Consider the following 15,523-nt stretch of genomic DNA (forward strand, 5'->3'; position numbering starts at 1 on the left):
CTGAATGTTAGGCTTGAATTCTGTTTGCAAAGGACTCCTGCTGGCTGAGTGAGGGGAGCATTCTGCAGCACTAAAGGTTCGTGGACCAGTGGCTCAGAGGCAGATTTGCTGACCTTGACCACTTGGATGAGATCATGAATCCATCTGCAGCTCCATGGCCAGATTCTCAACAAGTTGACCACCTGGTCCTTTTGGGGGCTATTCCTGCAGAAAACATGGTCTCCTTCGAACTCCTAGAGGTACAGCCTGGCTGGAGCAGAAGCTCAACGCTCACACAGCCAGCAGCATGGCTCCTATTCAACTCAGCCTGCAATCATTCAAATGAAGAGTTCACACCAAGTGTTATGATGAAAGCTGTCTGTTTGTATGAATGTCAATGTTTTGTGGAGTTTGGATTTTACACTAGTGACGGATGGGTGTTAGTTTGTGAAGGAGTTTGAAAGTTAATTAGGTCAGTCTTTCTAGAGCTTCATGCCAGTATGTGTCAGGGAACAAGAACGCATGGAATGCTAATAGGAGTTTGTTTATACCATGGGGTTTTATGAAGGGGGAGAGAGAGAATATTTAAATCATTAGGTGGAGCAAAATCTAATGAGAAAGTTGCTTTTTAATATAGCTCAACAGCTTTAGAGCAGTGTGCAGGAAGCCTGAAGGTCACAGGCACGAATAGTGTCTACTGAAAAATAGAGATTGTTCAGAGCAGTTGAGGAAATAAGTTATCTTTGTGAAAACATGTAATTTGTGAATTTGGGAATATTTGATTAGATGGTGTGGGGAGTAGATTGTATTTTGATCTGTGTGTCTTGAAGCCTTTCGGTCTGTGTTATATTTAGCTCGCTTTGTGTGTTTTATTTTGTTTCACTTTCTTTTGTTGTAATGACCTTCTGTTTTATTGTTCAATCCAAGTCTGCAGTCTGCTCTGCTTATCTTTCAGTGAAAGACCACCATGGCAGATAAAACTGAGTTAAAAATATGATCTGGCAAGCTAGATTTCATAAAAAAAATCAAAAGAACTGTGGATGCTGGAAATCCGAAACAAAAATAGAAAATCTCAGGTCTGGCAGCTTGGTCATAGAGTCACACAGCACGGAGACAGACCCTTCAGTCCAACCAGTCAACGACAACCATATTCCCAACTGCCTGCACTTGACCCAAATCCCTCCAAACGCTTCATATTCACATACTTACGTGGAAAGTTACCTCCAGTGACTCCTCTTCAACCTTCTGAAGAAGAACTGTTGAGATTTTCCAGCAATTTCTGTTTTTGTTTGAGCTAGATTTCGTTCCTGGATCTGCATTGCCCAATAGTGACATCAGCCAGGGTCAGAAACACTCTGCACGCCTCAATGTAGCCCAGTGCAAACTGATCATGAATTACGTCCTCAACTCAAAAATGAGAATGGTCAAGTTTATAACTCATGGCATCTGGAAAAAAAATGGGAACGGAGAGAAGCACCGGAGAAAGAAAGGCCTATGTGTAGATTTTAAAAGGGCAGGGAAATGATATGGGTCAGAAAGGATGGCGCTGGAAAAGCACAGCAGGTACCTGAGGAGATGGGGAATCAGTTTTTCTGGCATAAGCCCTTCATCCCTGATTAAGGCCTTTTGCCCGAAACGTTGACTCTCCTCCTTGGATGCTGCCTGACTTGCTGTGCTTTTCCAGCCCCACCCTTTTCGACTCTGACTCTCCAGCATCTGCAGTTCTTACTTTCTCCCAGGGAAAGTGATGTGGTCAGGTTATTACCACCTGGTCTGGGTGCAAAACTAAACAGGATGAACCTTATTTGTTGATGCAAGCAATAAATTATCATGAATATTAGATAGTTTTAGATTGTTCTAAGAACCCAGATGGTTAACTTGCGTCCTTTGATCTGTTCCGGCCAACGTGTACCCACCAGTTCAACACTGGAATGTGTGACCGCTCAATATCTTCTGGCAAGGTCAAGCTGCCAAATCAGTCATAAAGAAAATTATTCATGAAGGCGCCCCGCAATTCACTGCTTGGAGCAACTTAGAATGGATTACAAATTGCCATCGTCATCTTATGAAGAGAAGCATCGAGGTGTCATTAGAAATTAACTGTTGAAATGAGGGTGCATAGATGGGAAGTTTGGAAACATCATTCAAATGGTCCAGAAGAAAAAAAACTTGCTGTGTTGTATAACAAGAACAAATGGAAACCATGTGATACTCACGATAAAAAAAATGTTAATCAGTTACAGAAGTGCAATGTGTACTTGTGAATTAAAGATCCTTGTATTTTTCCTCCCCAAACTTTCCTTTTAGCGTCAGGTGATGTTCTGTTGCATTCCTACCTAAGTGGTCAGCCTGTGGAGGAATCGAAAATCAGCATGTTGGCTTGTTTCCTGGTCTATCATTCAGTGCCCACACTTCAACAAATAGCAGCTACGGGAATTGAAGGTAAACCTTGAATTCAAGTCTAATTTGGAATGTGATGCTTGAAAGGGTTGGTAAAAGAGATTCAACAGTAACATTCAGAATGGAGTTTAGGTGAATAATTGAAAAGAAAATATCTCCAGAATCTGTGGGGTGGGGCAAATATGATGGAGTGGAACTAGTTGCAAGTTTTTAGATGATCAGAAGCACAAATGTATTTTCTTTGCTGTATTTTTCTCTCTGACTCTTAAGTCATTTCCAGGCTGTATAATAAGAATTAGATGATGAATACTTGAGAAATTATGAAGAAACCATATGTGCAGATTAAAACTAGGAATGTGTTGGAATTCAGCAGTACATCTGCCAACACCCTGAGACTGAGAGAGAGAGTGTTCTATATCATTGTTTAAATTCATGAAGGGTTTCAAAAATAGTTAACAACTGCTAATGATCGGCAGGTTAGTAACCAAACAGGGCAGATGTAAGTTGATTGGCACAAAAACCAAAGATAACTTGAAAAGCATTTGAACACAATGAATAGTTAAGTTTTGGAAGATACTTCCTAAAAGGAGTAGGATAGATCCGGACTCAATCGCAGTTTTCTCAAAAGAATTGGATGAATACTTGGAAGATAATGAAGAAGTAATGGGAGTGAGACTGACTGGATTGTACTTCAAAAAACTGGTGCAAATTTGACTATTCTAAGGTTCTATGATTTCAGATAGATACAGATTTTATCTGAATTCTGAGAATCTCTATTACAGTATTGACTGGCCGCCTCTTTTCAGATGCTCATTAGCCTGCAATAGCTCCTTATTGACTTATTACCTGGGCGACTTTATTCAAGAAAATACAACAATGGCTTTCTTTTAAACGTAAAGCACCAATTGCATTTTGCATATTAAACCTGGAGTTACATATGTACCAGCCCTTTTGTGATGTGTCTGTCAAAGTGATGGAGCCTTTGTGTTTCTGAGTCAATGTGTGGATCAGTTCCCAGGGGTCATTCCATTGAATCAGCATTTTCTGCTTCAAAATGGCGAGCAGGGAGTAATCACTGCTGTGACATTGACCATTTCCTGTCTGTTCCTAAACTGTGAACTCCATATTTTAAAGAGGCCACTTCGTGGATGCCTTCATCCACACTATTTGTCTATCGGCCAATCAAATTAACTAGTGACTTATCTTCTTGCTGTTTGTGGGATCTTGCTGTGTTATAATTGGCTGTCATTTTCTGCTGCATTAGACCAGTGATCCCATTTCAAAATGGTTTTGGAATCCCCTGAGATTATGTAATGATGTGGAAGTGCCAGTGTTGGACTGGTGTAGACATAGTCAGAAGTCACACGACACCAGTTCCTTTGTCAGGTGAAGTGCTTCTTTTGGCAAAAGAGCAGCACTCCAAATACTGGGGGGGTGTAGTGGACAGTGAATTGGGTTATCTCAGATTACAACAGGATCTTGACCAGATGGGTCAATGGGCTGAGAAATGGCAGATGGAATTTAATTCAGTTAAATGCGAGGTGCTGCATTTTGGGAAAGCAAATCTTAGCAGGACTTATACACTTAATGGTAAGGTCCTAGGGAGTGTTGCTGAACAAAGAGACCTTGGAGTGCAGGTTCATAGCGCCTTGAAAGTGGAGTCACAGGTAGATAGGATAGTGAAGAAGGCGTTTGGTATGCTTTCCTTTATTAGTCAGAATATTGAGTACAGGAGTTGGGAGGTCATGTTGCAGCTGTACAGGACATTGGTTATGCCACTGTTGGAATACTGCGTGCAATTCTGGCCTCCTTCCTATTGGAAAGACGTTGTGAAACTTGAAAGGGTTTAGAAAAGATTTACAAGGATGTTGCCAGGGTTGGAGGATTTGAGCTACAGGGAGAGGCTGAACAGGCTGGGGCTGTTTTCCCTGGAGCGTCGGAAGCTGAGGGGTGACCTTATAGAGGTTTATAAAATTATGAGGGGCATGGATAGGATAAATAGACAAAGTCTTTTCCCTGGGGTGGGGGAGTCCAGAACTTAGAGGGCTTAGGTTTAGGGTGAGAGGGGAAAGATATAAAAGAGACCTAAGGGGCAACTTTTTCACGCAGAGGGTGGTATGTGTATAGAATGAGCTGCCAGAGGATGCGGTGGAGGCTGGTACAATTGCAACATTTAAGAGGCATTTGGATGGGTATATGAATAGGAAGGGTTTGGAGGGATATGGGCCGGGTGCTGGCAGGTGGGACTAGATTGGGTTGGAATATCTGGTCGGCTTGGATGGGTTGGACCGAAGGGTCTGTTTCCATGCTGTACATCTCTATGACTCGACACTAGGTTATAGTCTAACAGGTTTAGTGTGACTTCTGGGATTTATATGAGGCGCATTAAAAATCAACTTCTCTACTTACAAGCAATTGACATTAGATAGACTTTTGATGACCATTCTCATCATTGTCAAAAATAATATTAGGAAAAAATTAATTTCTCTTAAGATAGCAGCATAGCATATTGTTAGGACATTTCAAATTAATTTGTAGCCAACTAACATCAGAGTCAGTCATCATGTAGGAAGGTTATGTCGCTAGTTGCAACAAGGGTCAAGAGTGTGGTACTAGAAACGCACAGCAGGTCTGGCAGCATCAGAGGAGCAGGAGAATCGACGTTTCAAGCAAAAATCCTTCCTCAGGAATGATGAAGGGCTTTTGCCCGAAATGTCGATTCTCCTGCTCCTTGGATACTTCCTGACTTGTGCGTTTCCAGCACCACACTCTCGATTCTAATCTCCAGCATCTGCAGTCCTCACTTTCGCCTAATTGCAACAAAGCCTTACAAACAGTAAATAAAATCTACAATTAGTTCACTAATTCATTTACGATAGTGACTGAGGAAGGACTCTTGACCAGTGCACTGAGACACCACCATCCTCTTCAAATAGAACCTGGAACATTTTGGGTTTAATTTATCAATGAGCAGATCAAGCTTTGGTTGGGTGCCACATAAATTTTTAGATAGCGGAATCTTTGCGCTTAGGGATATCTAGGAATTGCTGACTTTCCTGTTTCACACAGACCTGTTCTTTATGCTTTAGGTACTGCAAGTTTCTCCGAACTTCTGCTCAAATTCAGCCAACTACATTTGCCAGTGCAGACTCTGCTGAGGTTAGCTCCAGTGATGCTCGGCAGGCCCCAAGCAATGTTGGTTTGATGGTCACTGGGATTTATTACAACTCTAAACCTAGTCAGATCATTCGTGTCTCTTTATTGTCCAGTTATGGAATTGTTTCTGCATCACTTAAAACATTTTTTAAACTATCTTAGGGTTGTTATTGTTGGAAAGCATGTTAGCAAACACTGTTCATGCCACCAGCAATTGCTGTGCATTGCCGACTGGATTTAGATGTGCATATGTTAACTGAAGAGGAACTGACTTTGTGAATAAAAACATCTACTTTTGCAGTTGGTTGTGATGTTTTATTTTGGTGTAAAATTTGCATTGAAAGCCTGCAAAGAAGGCGAACACGAAAAGACCAGCCTGTCTCTCTCACCATATGTATAAATTAAACTGTCGACCATTTTGTCCCACTATCAGGCAGCTGTTTCAGTGCATCCGGAAGATATATCGCCAACTCCTGAAAACAAACAATTTTGGGGACTTCTGTGAATGAGAGTACATCCCCAAAAGCCCGCATCTTTTCTCATCATGGCTGGTGTCACAAAGTAGAAACATGTTGCCAGGGTTGTCATTTGATAACTCTGTGAAAAGAATACCTTCTGTCAGCTGGCTCTATGCTCCTGTAACTTATGCTCCACTATCTAACTCAAAATGACCTGAGTATTTTGCCAAAAACTCACAAACCTGAAATTAAGTCTGTTGAGGCATTCAAGATGGCATTGCTGATGACTTGGATGGAAATAATGTGCAAGGCTCCAGTGAAAAAACAGGAGATTGGCACTCGGTAATAAAATCAGTGAAGGCATAATGGGCTGAATGGCCTCTTCTACAGCACAGCCACTCTGTTACTGACTCCACAGAGTCTGCCTAATCAGCTGAGTATTTTTCAACACACTTTTAATTTCAGATTCCTCCCATTTGTTAATTTTGCTTTTCTATTAAAATTGCCTAACTGGACTAAACCTAAACCTTGGATTATTTTAAAGATTATTGTTAAAAATTCCCTAAACTCTGAATTTCTGAAGTAAAATGACCTTCTCTTGCATGGCTGTCAAATTAGGTATAAGGATCAGAAGGACTCAGTCTCCCTCTGTTTCTTGACCACAACCATTTCCTTGTCCTGACCCTTCTGCCCATTCCCCAAGTCTCTCTCTCTCTCTCAGTCCCAAACTCCCCAGTTTGATTTTCTCCCCCATCCCCAGCCCATTATCTTCCTCTCTCTCGAGTCTCTATTTCCTTCTCTTCATCCCCATCACCTGAACTTCCCTCCTTCCCAAGCCTTGCTTCTGCATCAGTCACCCTGCTCCTAAGTCCTTGTCACCCTCTGTCCTCTGTCATAAATCCCATTCAGTTGATTCCTAATTATCCAGTCTGACCTGCCCCACTCCCAAATCTCCATTCCCCATGCACATTCCTTCCAGTTCGGTGTCACCTATACACCTTCTGTTTTTCCATCAGATGCTGCCTTATTAGGAGGTCATGCCCACCTGCTCGACATTACTTCATCAACCCCTCAAAGGTCACACAAATCTTTTTCTCCCACAAACTGGTGGGCTATTTCCCTGACACCTTTATCACAATGTGGATTAAGATGACGAAAAGCATAGGCCCTGACATCTATTCTACTGTTTCCCCTTGTTGAGTTGCTTCCCTTAGTAACTCGTCTGCTGCCTGACCTGCTCTGCTTTTCTAGCACTACACTCTCAACTTCCATTAGTAACTGTCTTCTACCTATCAGAATTAATTCCTTATCCCCCAACCCAAACTCTGTACACTTATCCCTCAAGCTTTGTTGTGTGACTTTTCACACTTTGGTTTTCGAAAGGGCATTGAAAGTGTAAACCAGTTTACGTAAATCCACCAACCTAGAAGCACCCACAAAGTAGGGAATCTGTTGGGTGAGCTCTGACCCTTAATATTTGTTGAGAGTTGCTAACAACTTGCCCAGCTGATCGTACTGATTCGTGATGCATGATTGAGTTGGAGTCTCCTTTAACTAACGCTGAATTGAATACTGTCAGAACCAGAGGCTTGTTCTAACCACGGGTTATCTTTCCATTGATTTGGTCATTTTCAACTTTAAGGTCAACAGTGCAAAGTATTGCTAGTAATTCAGCATTGTCTTCTGTCATGAAGATAGTTAAAAAAAAAATGACCATTTCATACCTGTGAATTTCCCTCTATCCCTCGTTTTCGCCAATAACAATTTACAGCCTTAAATGGCCTATTGACTCAACATAATCAAAAATAATCCTACTGTTATCACATCTCTCCACTCACTACCTTCACCTAGTGGTTGTTTTGATGGCACCTTTCATTTCCCTTTAGCTAAACTTGATACCCATCTTTATTATCTTTCTGTCTATATACAATCATTTTTGTTTGAATCTAATTTGTCCTTGCATGTGACCCATTAGCCATGGGTTTTGCTTTCAAAGCTTTACTGTTAGTCATGCATTAGTGGTCGTGCTTTTGCTTCTGAGTCAGAACACTGGGCTTCAAATCCCACATCAGAAACCGGCATGTATTATTTAAGTTGATACTTAGTGAGAAAATATTCACTTTTAAATGAGACATTAATCCAAGGCCCTATTTTCCCTGTTAACTAGGTATAAAAGATTACATAGCAGTACTTCAAAGAGATGTTTGAATTCCTGTTAGTCTTCTCTCTCAATGTAATCGGGCTTGCTGTGCCTAAATTCATCATAGAATCCTTATAATGTGAGGCAGGCCATTCGGCCCATCGAGTTTCCACCAATCCTCTCACTTCGACCCACAATCCTGCATTTTTCAATGGCTAATCCACCAAGCCTGCACACTATGAGTAATTTAGCACGGCCAATTCACCTAATCTGCGCATCTTTGGACTGTGGGAGGACACCCACACAAGCACCCAGAGAACGTACAAACGCCACACAGGTAGGTGCCCAGGGGTGGGATCAAATTTGGGTCCCTAGCCCTGTGAGGAATGATTGTTAACCACCGAGCCACCATGCTGCACTGGATTGGCAGCCAATTGGAAAAATTTGCACTTAATTGGTTGTGAAATGCTCTGGGATGCTGTATAAATGCAAGTGCTATTTTAAAGTATTTTTAAGCCTATAAAAAAGGTAAATTGATAGATCCATAAAGCAAGTAATTGCAGTAAGTGCATGTGATCCACTGAAATCTGGCTGACAAAGAGAAATGTTTGAGATCTGAATGCAGATTGTCTGCCTGTTCTTTATCATGGCAGGGTGACACTTAAACAATGACCATAACTGGTGTGTGCAGTAAACAACATCACATGTTCTATAAAGTTATTGTCGGGTGTGCAGTTGTAATTTTTATTAAAAAATACTGTAAATGTTTTGTACAGATTTGAACTTGAGCTCTTTTTTTTCCTGCCAAACTTTCATGCTTCACCAGTCAGGGTAAACATGACAGTCCCTGCCGATTACATGAAGAAGTAATCAGCCCTCTGTGTTGACATACAGCAAACCAGTCAGAAAATACCTCACTGTAAACAATTCCTGAGTAAATGCAGCTTGTGAGAAAATGCAGCAGTTGTGCTGTGCTGAAGAGATTATGGGTAGGTACTTCAGATTAGTTTGTATCATATCCTCTTCATGTCTCCAAGGTCCTTAACATCAAATTGGATTTTTAAAGCAGAGTCAATGATGGGAGCAAACAGAGGAATTGCTCGGTTTTAAAAAAAAAGACAAAGGTCCTTGTGGTTCAGCTTCTCATACCCTGCTAGTCACATGATGCAATGTTTATACCATGTGGACTATCACAAACAATCTCCAGCAATTGGATTGAACTTAGCCCAGATCGGAAATGAGGACAACGCAGTCCGGACTTGGAAATAATTACCATTCCCTCGCCATTTGGTCAAAATTCTGGAACTCTGTATCTAAAGCACTGTTAGACTAGCATCAGTGCACAACTGTTATTCAGGCAAGCAGTCCAGTACTACCACCTCCAGGACAATTAAAGATATGAATTGACTGCAGGAATAGGCCCCGAGAACTTCTATATTCAATAAGATCGTGGCCAATCTGGCTATTCAACATTCCCCCTGTACCTCCATAACCCTTCAACAACTACTTTATCAAGAATCTACCTCCCTCTGTTTTAAAATGATTGAAAGACTCTACCGAAACTGCCTTTTGAAAAAGTGTCCCACATACTCTCAACCGTCAGACTCACTTCTGTGACGTTACAGTGAGGTACACAGGACTTGGAGATTTGTCAACTCACAGCTCCAACATTTTAATGATTATAAATTCCTTGACTACCACTCTCCCTGCCATTTCCTGATTCACAGCTGAGTTATTATTTCTGTTTCTTGTTAACTTTATATTGAAGACCAATGACAAACATCTGTTCAATTCATCTACCACTCCTCATTCTCCATTATTCTAAGAAAGGTGACATTAATGTTGACTTTGCCAGTCATTCACAAATAAAAGCAAATATTTTAACAAAGTTCCTTCCAGTTAAGTTATAGTCACGAGCTGCTTTTATTTTCTATCTCCATGTGAAGTATTTTTGAGTTTCTTGACAATGAATGTCATCTGTTGCCTGCCATTCCAAAATTCTCGTGTAACTTTTTTCAAATCTTTGGAATATTATCTGTCCATTTAGGCACTGTGTTATGACTCCCCAGTACTTAGGTCCCTTACACAAAAGAGTTGCAAAACAGTCCTTCTGTGAAATTATTTTGACTGTTTGATGAAAATCCTCATCCCACCGTCATTTCAATTCTATTAATTAGCTGAACATTAATCCATTGGAAAATATTGCCACTTATTCCCATTCACTTTATTTTCAGTATCTCAGCATTGAGCAGAGCCTGACTGAAATCTGCCACATCCACAGGCTTACACAATCATATTGCTTTGTCACACTCAAAAAGTACAAGTAATTTTGATTGACGATGTATTTTTCCATGGCTACTCCTGGTATCTTGTTGTATTTGTCACATCTACCACTATGTGTTACTGGGAAGGATTCTTTAAAATTCATTCATGGGATGTGGGCATTGCCAGCAGAGCCAGCATTTATTTGCCCATCACAAGGTATCCTTGAGAAGGTGTTGGTGAACAGTTGTCTTGAGGCAATGCACTTCATGGGTTGTAGATGCACCCACATGCCATAAGGGAGGGAGTTCCAGGAGTTTGACCCAGTGACACTACAGGAACAGTGATATATTTCCAAGTCAAGATGTTGAGTGACTTGGAGGGGTGCTTGCAATTTGTGGTATTCCCATGTATCTGCTGCCCTTGTTCTTCAAGATGGAAGTGGTTGGGGGCTTGGGAGGAACTGTCGAAGAAGCCTTGGTGAATTTCTGCACTGCATCTACTGCACATTGATGGTGGGGGGAGTAAACATTTGTGAATGTGGTGCTGATCAAGAGAGCTGCTTTGTCCTAGATGGTGTCAAGCTTCTTGAGTGTTGTTGGAGCTACACCTATCCAGACAAGTGGGAGTATTCGATCACACTCCTGACTTGTAGATTATGGACAGGCCTTGGTGAGTCAGAAGATGAGTTACACACTACAGTAGTCCTAGTCTCTGACCTGTTCTTGTTGCCTTGGTATTCATATGGCTAGTTCAGTTGAGTTTCTGGTCAATAGTAATCTCCATGTTGATTCAGCAATGGTAATGCTATTGAATATCAAGGTGAGTGTGTTAGATTATTTTCTGTTATAAATAATCATTGCCTGGCACTTTTGTGACGCAAATGTTACTTAGCACTTGTCAGCCCAAAACATTTTATTGTGAAGGTCTGGTTATATTTTGATTGACTGCATCAGAAATTGCAAACAGGGCTGAACATTGTGCAATCATTGGCGAACATCCCCATTTCTGGCCTTACGATAGAGGGAAGGTCATTAATGAAGCAGCTGAAGATGGTTGGGTCTAGGGCACTACCCTGAGGAACTCCTGCAGAGATGTCCTGGAGCTGAGGTGATTGAGTTCCAACAGCCCCAACCAACCTCCTGTGTGCCAGGTATGACTCCAACCAACGGGGAGTTTTCCTTCGATTCCCATTGACTCTAGTTTTATTAGGGCTTCTTGATGCCACATTTGCAGCCTTGATGTCAAGAGCAGTCACTGTCATTGCACCTCTGGATTTTACATCTTTTGGCCATATGTAGATGCAGGTGCAGCAGGCAGATTGGTAAGAATTTCATAGAATCCCTACAGTGTGGAAACAGGCCCTTCGGTCCAACATATCCATACCGGCCCTCCAAAGAGTAACCCACCCAGACCCATTCCCATACACTATTACCCGATATTTGCCCCTTAACAATGCACCTAACCCACACAGCCCTGAACACTATGGGCAATTTAGCATGGCCAATCCACCTAACCTGGACATCTTTGGATTGTGGGAGGAAACTGGAGCACCCAGAGAAAACCCATGCAGACCTGGGAAAAATATGCAAGCTCCACACAGCCAGTCGCCTGAGGAAGGAATCGAACCACGGTCCCTGGCACTGTGAGGTAGCAGTGCTAATCACTGAGCCACCTTGCCGTCCCAGTAAGAATGAGATAACAATGTATTTCCCTCTTGTTTCTTCCTTCAGCAATACCACAGATTCAGTGTAGCAACTATGACCTTCAGGAGTCATTGAAGACCCCAGCCACCTTGCTTCCTTGCCACCCTCAGTGCTTCCTTCAAGTGGTAGTTTACACGTGAAAAAGGGGGCAGTAACCCTAACCCTAATAATCAGCAGGAGGTTTTCTTGCATGTGTTTGTCTTGATGCCATGAGATCTCATGAGGCAATGTTGAGGACTCCCAAGGCAGCTCCCTCCTGACTTTTGCCACCTCTGCTGATTCTATCCTGCTGGTGGGACAGGACATGTCCAGGGATGGTGATGGTGGTGTCTAGGACATTGTCTGCAAGGTATGATTCCGTGAGTGACTATGTCAGGTTGTTGTTTGACTAGTCTGTGAGACCGCTCTCCCAATTTTGACATCCAGATATTAGTAAGGAGGTCTTTGCAGGGTCGAAAGGGCTGTGGTTGCTGCTGTGGTTTCCGGTGCCTCAGTCGATGCTAGCTGGGCCATCCATTTTCAGTCCTTTTTTTCCTTTCTCAACGTTAATATACCCCTATGGCAGTTCAGGGTCAGCCACATTGCTGTTGGTCTGTCCCACATGTGACCCCCAGACCAGGTAAGGATGGCAGATTTCCTTCAGTGAAGGACATTAGTGAAACGGATGGGTTTTTATGTCAGTGGTTAGGTTATTGAATTTGATTAAATCAAAATTTCTGTCTGTTCTGATGCGATTCAAACCTCGGTCTCTGGATCACTGATCCAGTGGGTCTTTGGAAGTTGTTTACTGCCACCAATCCTCCTTTTTCTCTGCCTTGTTTTGTCCCTGTCTCATAGTTAATAGTAGCACTAACTGCCCAAGAAAAGGAATTGTTCTGAGATACCAAAGAGGTTTATTCAATGATAGCATAAGTCAGCTACATTTGGCTCGACATAATTGCCAGGACCTTAGAGAACGGGTAAAAATACATCTGAAAGCTTGAGTGAACTCCTTGGCTCCACCCACAGATTCTTACATCATTCGAATGAGTGGAATCAATATTACATAAGTATTAACTTCTTTACTCTATACAGGATAAAAACATGTGGAAATTCACTATGAGACATATCCAAACTATTCATAAATCCATATTGAGTAAGTTTTACAATTTCATTTCTGTTCAGTCCTTCTGACAGGGTTGGCAGACTCGATGAGGGGATGGTGATTATTCCCATGAGAGGGGCTTCAGAGCAAAGGTCACGGTCTCAAGATACAGGGTAGGCCACGTCTGAAGGAGATGAGAAATTTCTTCACTCAGAGAGTGGGATATCTGTGGAATTCTCTACTACAGAAAGCTGTGGAGACAATGTCACTGAATATATTTAAGAAAGAAATGGGTCAATTTCTAGAAGTTTAAGGTGTCAACTGTTTGGGGGGAGATTGGGAGTGTGGTGTCGAGATAGAGGATTACCCATGATCCTGTTGAATGGTGCAATGGGATTTGTAGATCGAAGCAGGGGCTATTCAATGTTTCTAAAATGTAGCCCAGTGCGATTGGATGAATGAACTGTCTGGTCAGAATCTTACAGAGAAAAAGATCGAGAATCATACAGTCATAGAGAAATACAACACGGAAATAGACCATTCGGTCTAACTTGGCCATACCACCAGATCTCCTAACCTAATCTAGTCCCATTTGCCAGCATTTGGCCCATATCCTTCCAAACCCTTCCTATTCATATATCCATGAAGATGCCTTTTAAATGTTGCAATTGTACCAGCCTCCACCACTTCCATGGCAGCTCATTCCATACATGCACCACACTTTGTGTGAAACATCTGTCCCTTAGGTCCTTTTTAAATCTTTCCCCTCTACTCTGAAACTATGCCCTCTAGTTCTGCACTCGCCCAACCCAGGGAAGAGAGTCTATTTATCCCACCCATGCCCCTCATGATTTTATAAATCTCTATAAGGTCACCCCCTCAGCCTCCAGCTTTCATTGGAAAACAGCTCCATCCTATTCAGCCTCTCCCCATAGCTCAAACCCTCCAATGCTGGCAACATCCTTGTAAATCTTTTCTGAACCCTTCCAAGTTTCGCAACATCAGAATTGCTCACAATATTCCATAAGTGGCCTAACCAATGTCCTGTAAAGCTGCAACATGACCTCTTAACTGCTATACTGAATGCTCTGACCAATAAAGGAAAGCATACCAAACACCTTCTTCACTACCCTATCTACCTGTGACTCCACTTTCAAGGAGTTATGAACCTGCACTCAAAGCTCTCTTTGTTCATCTACACTCCCTAGGACCTTACCATTAAGTGTATAAGTCGTGCTCTGATTTGCCTTTCCAAAATACAATACCTTGCATTTATCTAAATTAAACTCCCTCTGCCACTCCTCAGCCCATCTGGTCAGGATCCCATTGTATTCTGAGGTAACCTTCTTTGCTGTCCACTACACCTCTAATTTTGGCATCATCTGCAAGCTTACTAACTTTACCTCCTATGTTCACATCAAAATCATTTATATAAATGACGAAAAGTGGACCCAGCACTGATCTTTGTGGCACTCCACTGGTCAGTCTGAAAAACAGTCCTCCATCTTCTACCTTTGAGCCAGTTCTGTATCCAAATGGTTAGTTCTCCATGTATTGCATGAGATCCAACCTTGATAACCAGTCTCCCATGGGGAACCTTGTCAAATGCCTGCAGTCCATATAGAACGCATCCAACGCTCTGCCCTCATCAATCCTCTTTGTTACTTCTTCAAAATACTCAATCAAGTTTGTGAGACATGATTTCCCGTGCACAAAGCCAGGCTGACTATCCTTAATCAGTCCTTGCTGTTCCAAATACACGTAAATCCTGTCCCTCAGGATTCCTTCCAATAACTTGCCCAGCACTAATGTCAGGCTCATTGGTCTATATACCCTGGCTTTTCCTTATATCTTTCTTAAATAGTGGCACCATGTTAGCCAACTTCCAGTCTTCTAGCACCTCACCTGTGACTATCGATGATACAAATATCTCAGCAAGGGGCCCAGCAATCACTTCCCTAGCTTCCCACAGAGTTCTAGGGTAACACCTGATCAGGTCCTGGGGATTTATCCACTTTTATGCATTTCAAGAAGCACCTCCTTCTCTGTAACATGGACATTTTTTCAAGATGCCACCATGTATTTCCACACATTCTATATCTTCCATGACCTTCTCCACAGTAAACACTAATGCAAAATACTAGTTCTTCTCCATCTCCAGTGGCTCCAGACATGGGGTGCTTTGCTAATCTTTGACGGGCCCTATTCTTTCCCCAGTTACCTTTTTGTCCTTGATGTATTTGTAAAAAAATACATTAAGGACAAAAGGGAGGATTCTGTGTAATTCAAGATGGAAGACAGGAAAAAGTTGGGGCTGTAAGAGCTGCTCCTTTTTTGA

General features: G+C 42.0%; 1 protein-coding gene across 3 annotated transcripts in view; it reads left to right on the forward strand.

Moving 5' to 3' along the window:
• anapc1 (anaphase promoting complex subunit 1) overlaps positions 1 to 5,835 on the forward strand; it is a 220,408-nt gene extending 214,573 nt beyond the window's left edge. For all 3 annotated transcript variants that reach the window (XM_072551412.1, XM_072551410.1, XM_072551413.1), the window contains exons 47-48: positions 2,287 to 2,421; positions 5,469 to 5,835. In XM_072551412.1, the coding sequence (XP_072407513.1) occupies positions 2,287 to 2,421; positions 5,469 to 5,584 (251 nt within the window). In that variant the 3' untranslated portion in view covers positions 5,585 to 5,835. The remainder of the gene's footprint in view (positions 1 to 2,286; positions 2,422 to 5,468) is intronic.
• Positions 5,836 to 15,523: the final 9,688 nt, after the last annotated feature.

This window comes from Chiloscyllium punctatum, chromosome 3 (assembly GCF_047496795.1).
Source record: "Chiloscyllium punctatum isolate Juve2018m chromosome 3, sChiPun1.3, whole genome shotgun sequence".
Classification (NCBI taxonomy): Eukaryota; Metazoa; Chordata; class Chondrichthyes; order Orectolobiformes; family Hemiscylliidae; genus Chiloscyllium; species Chiloscyllium punctatum.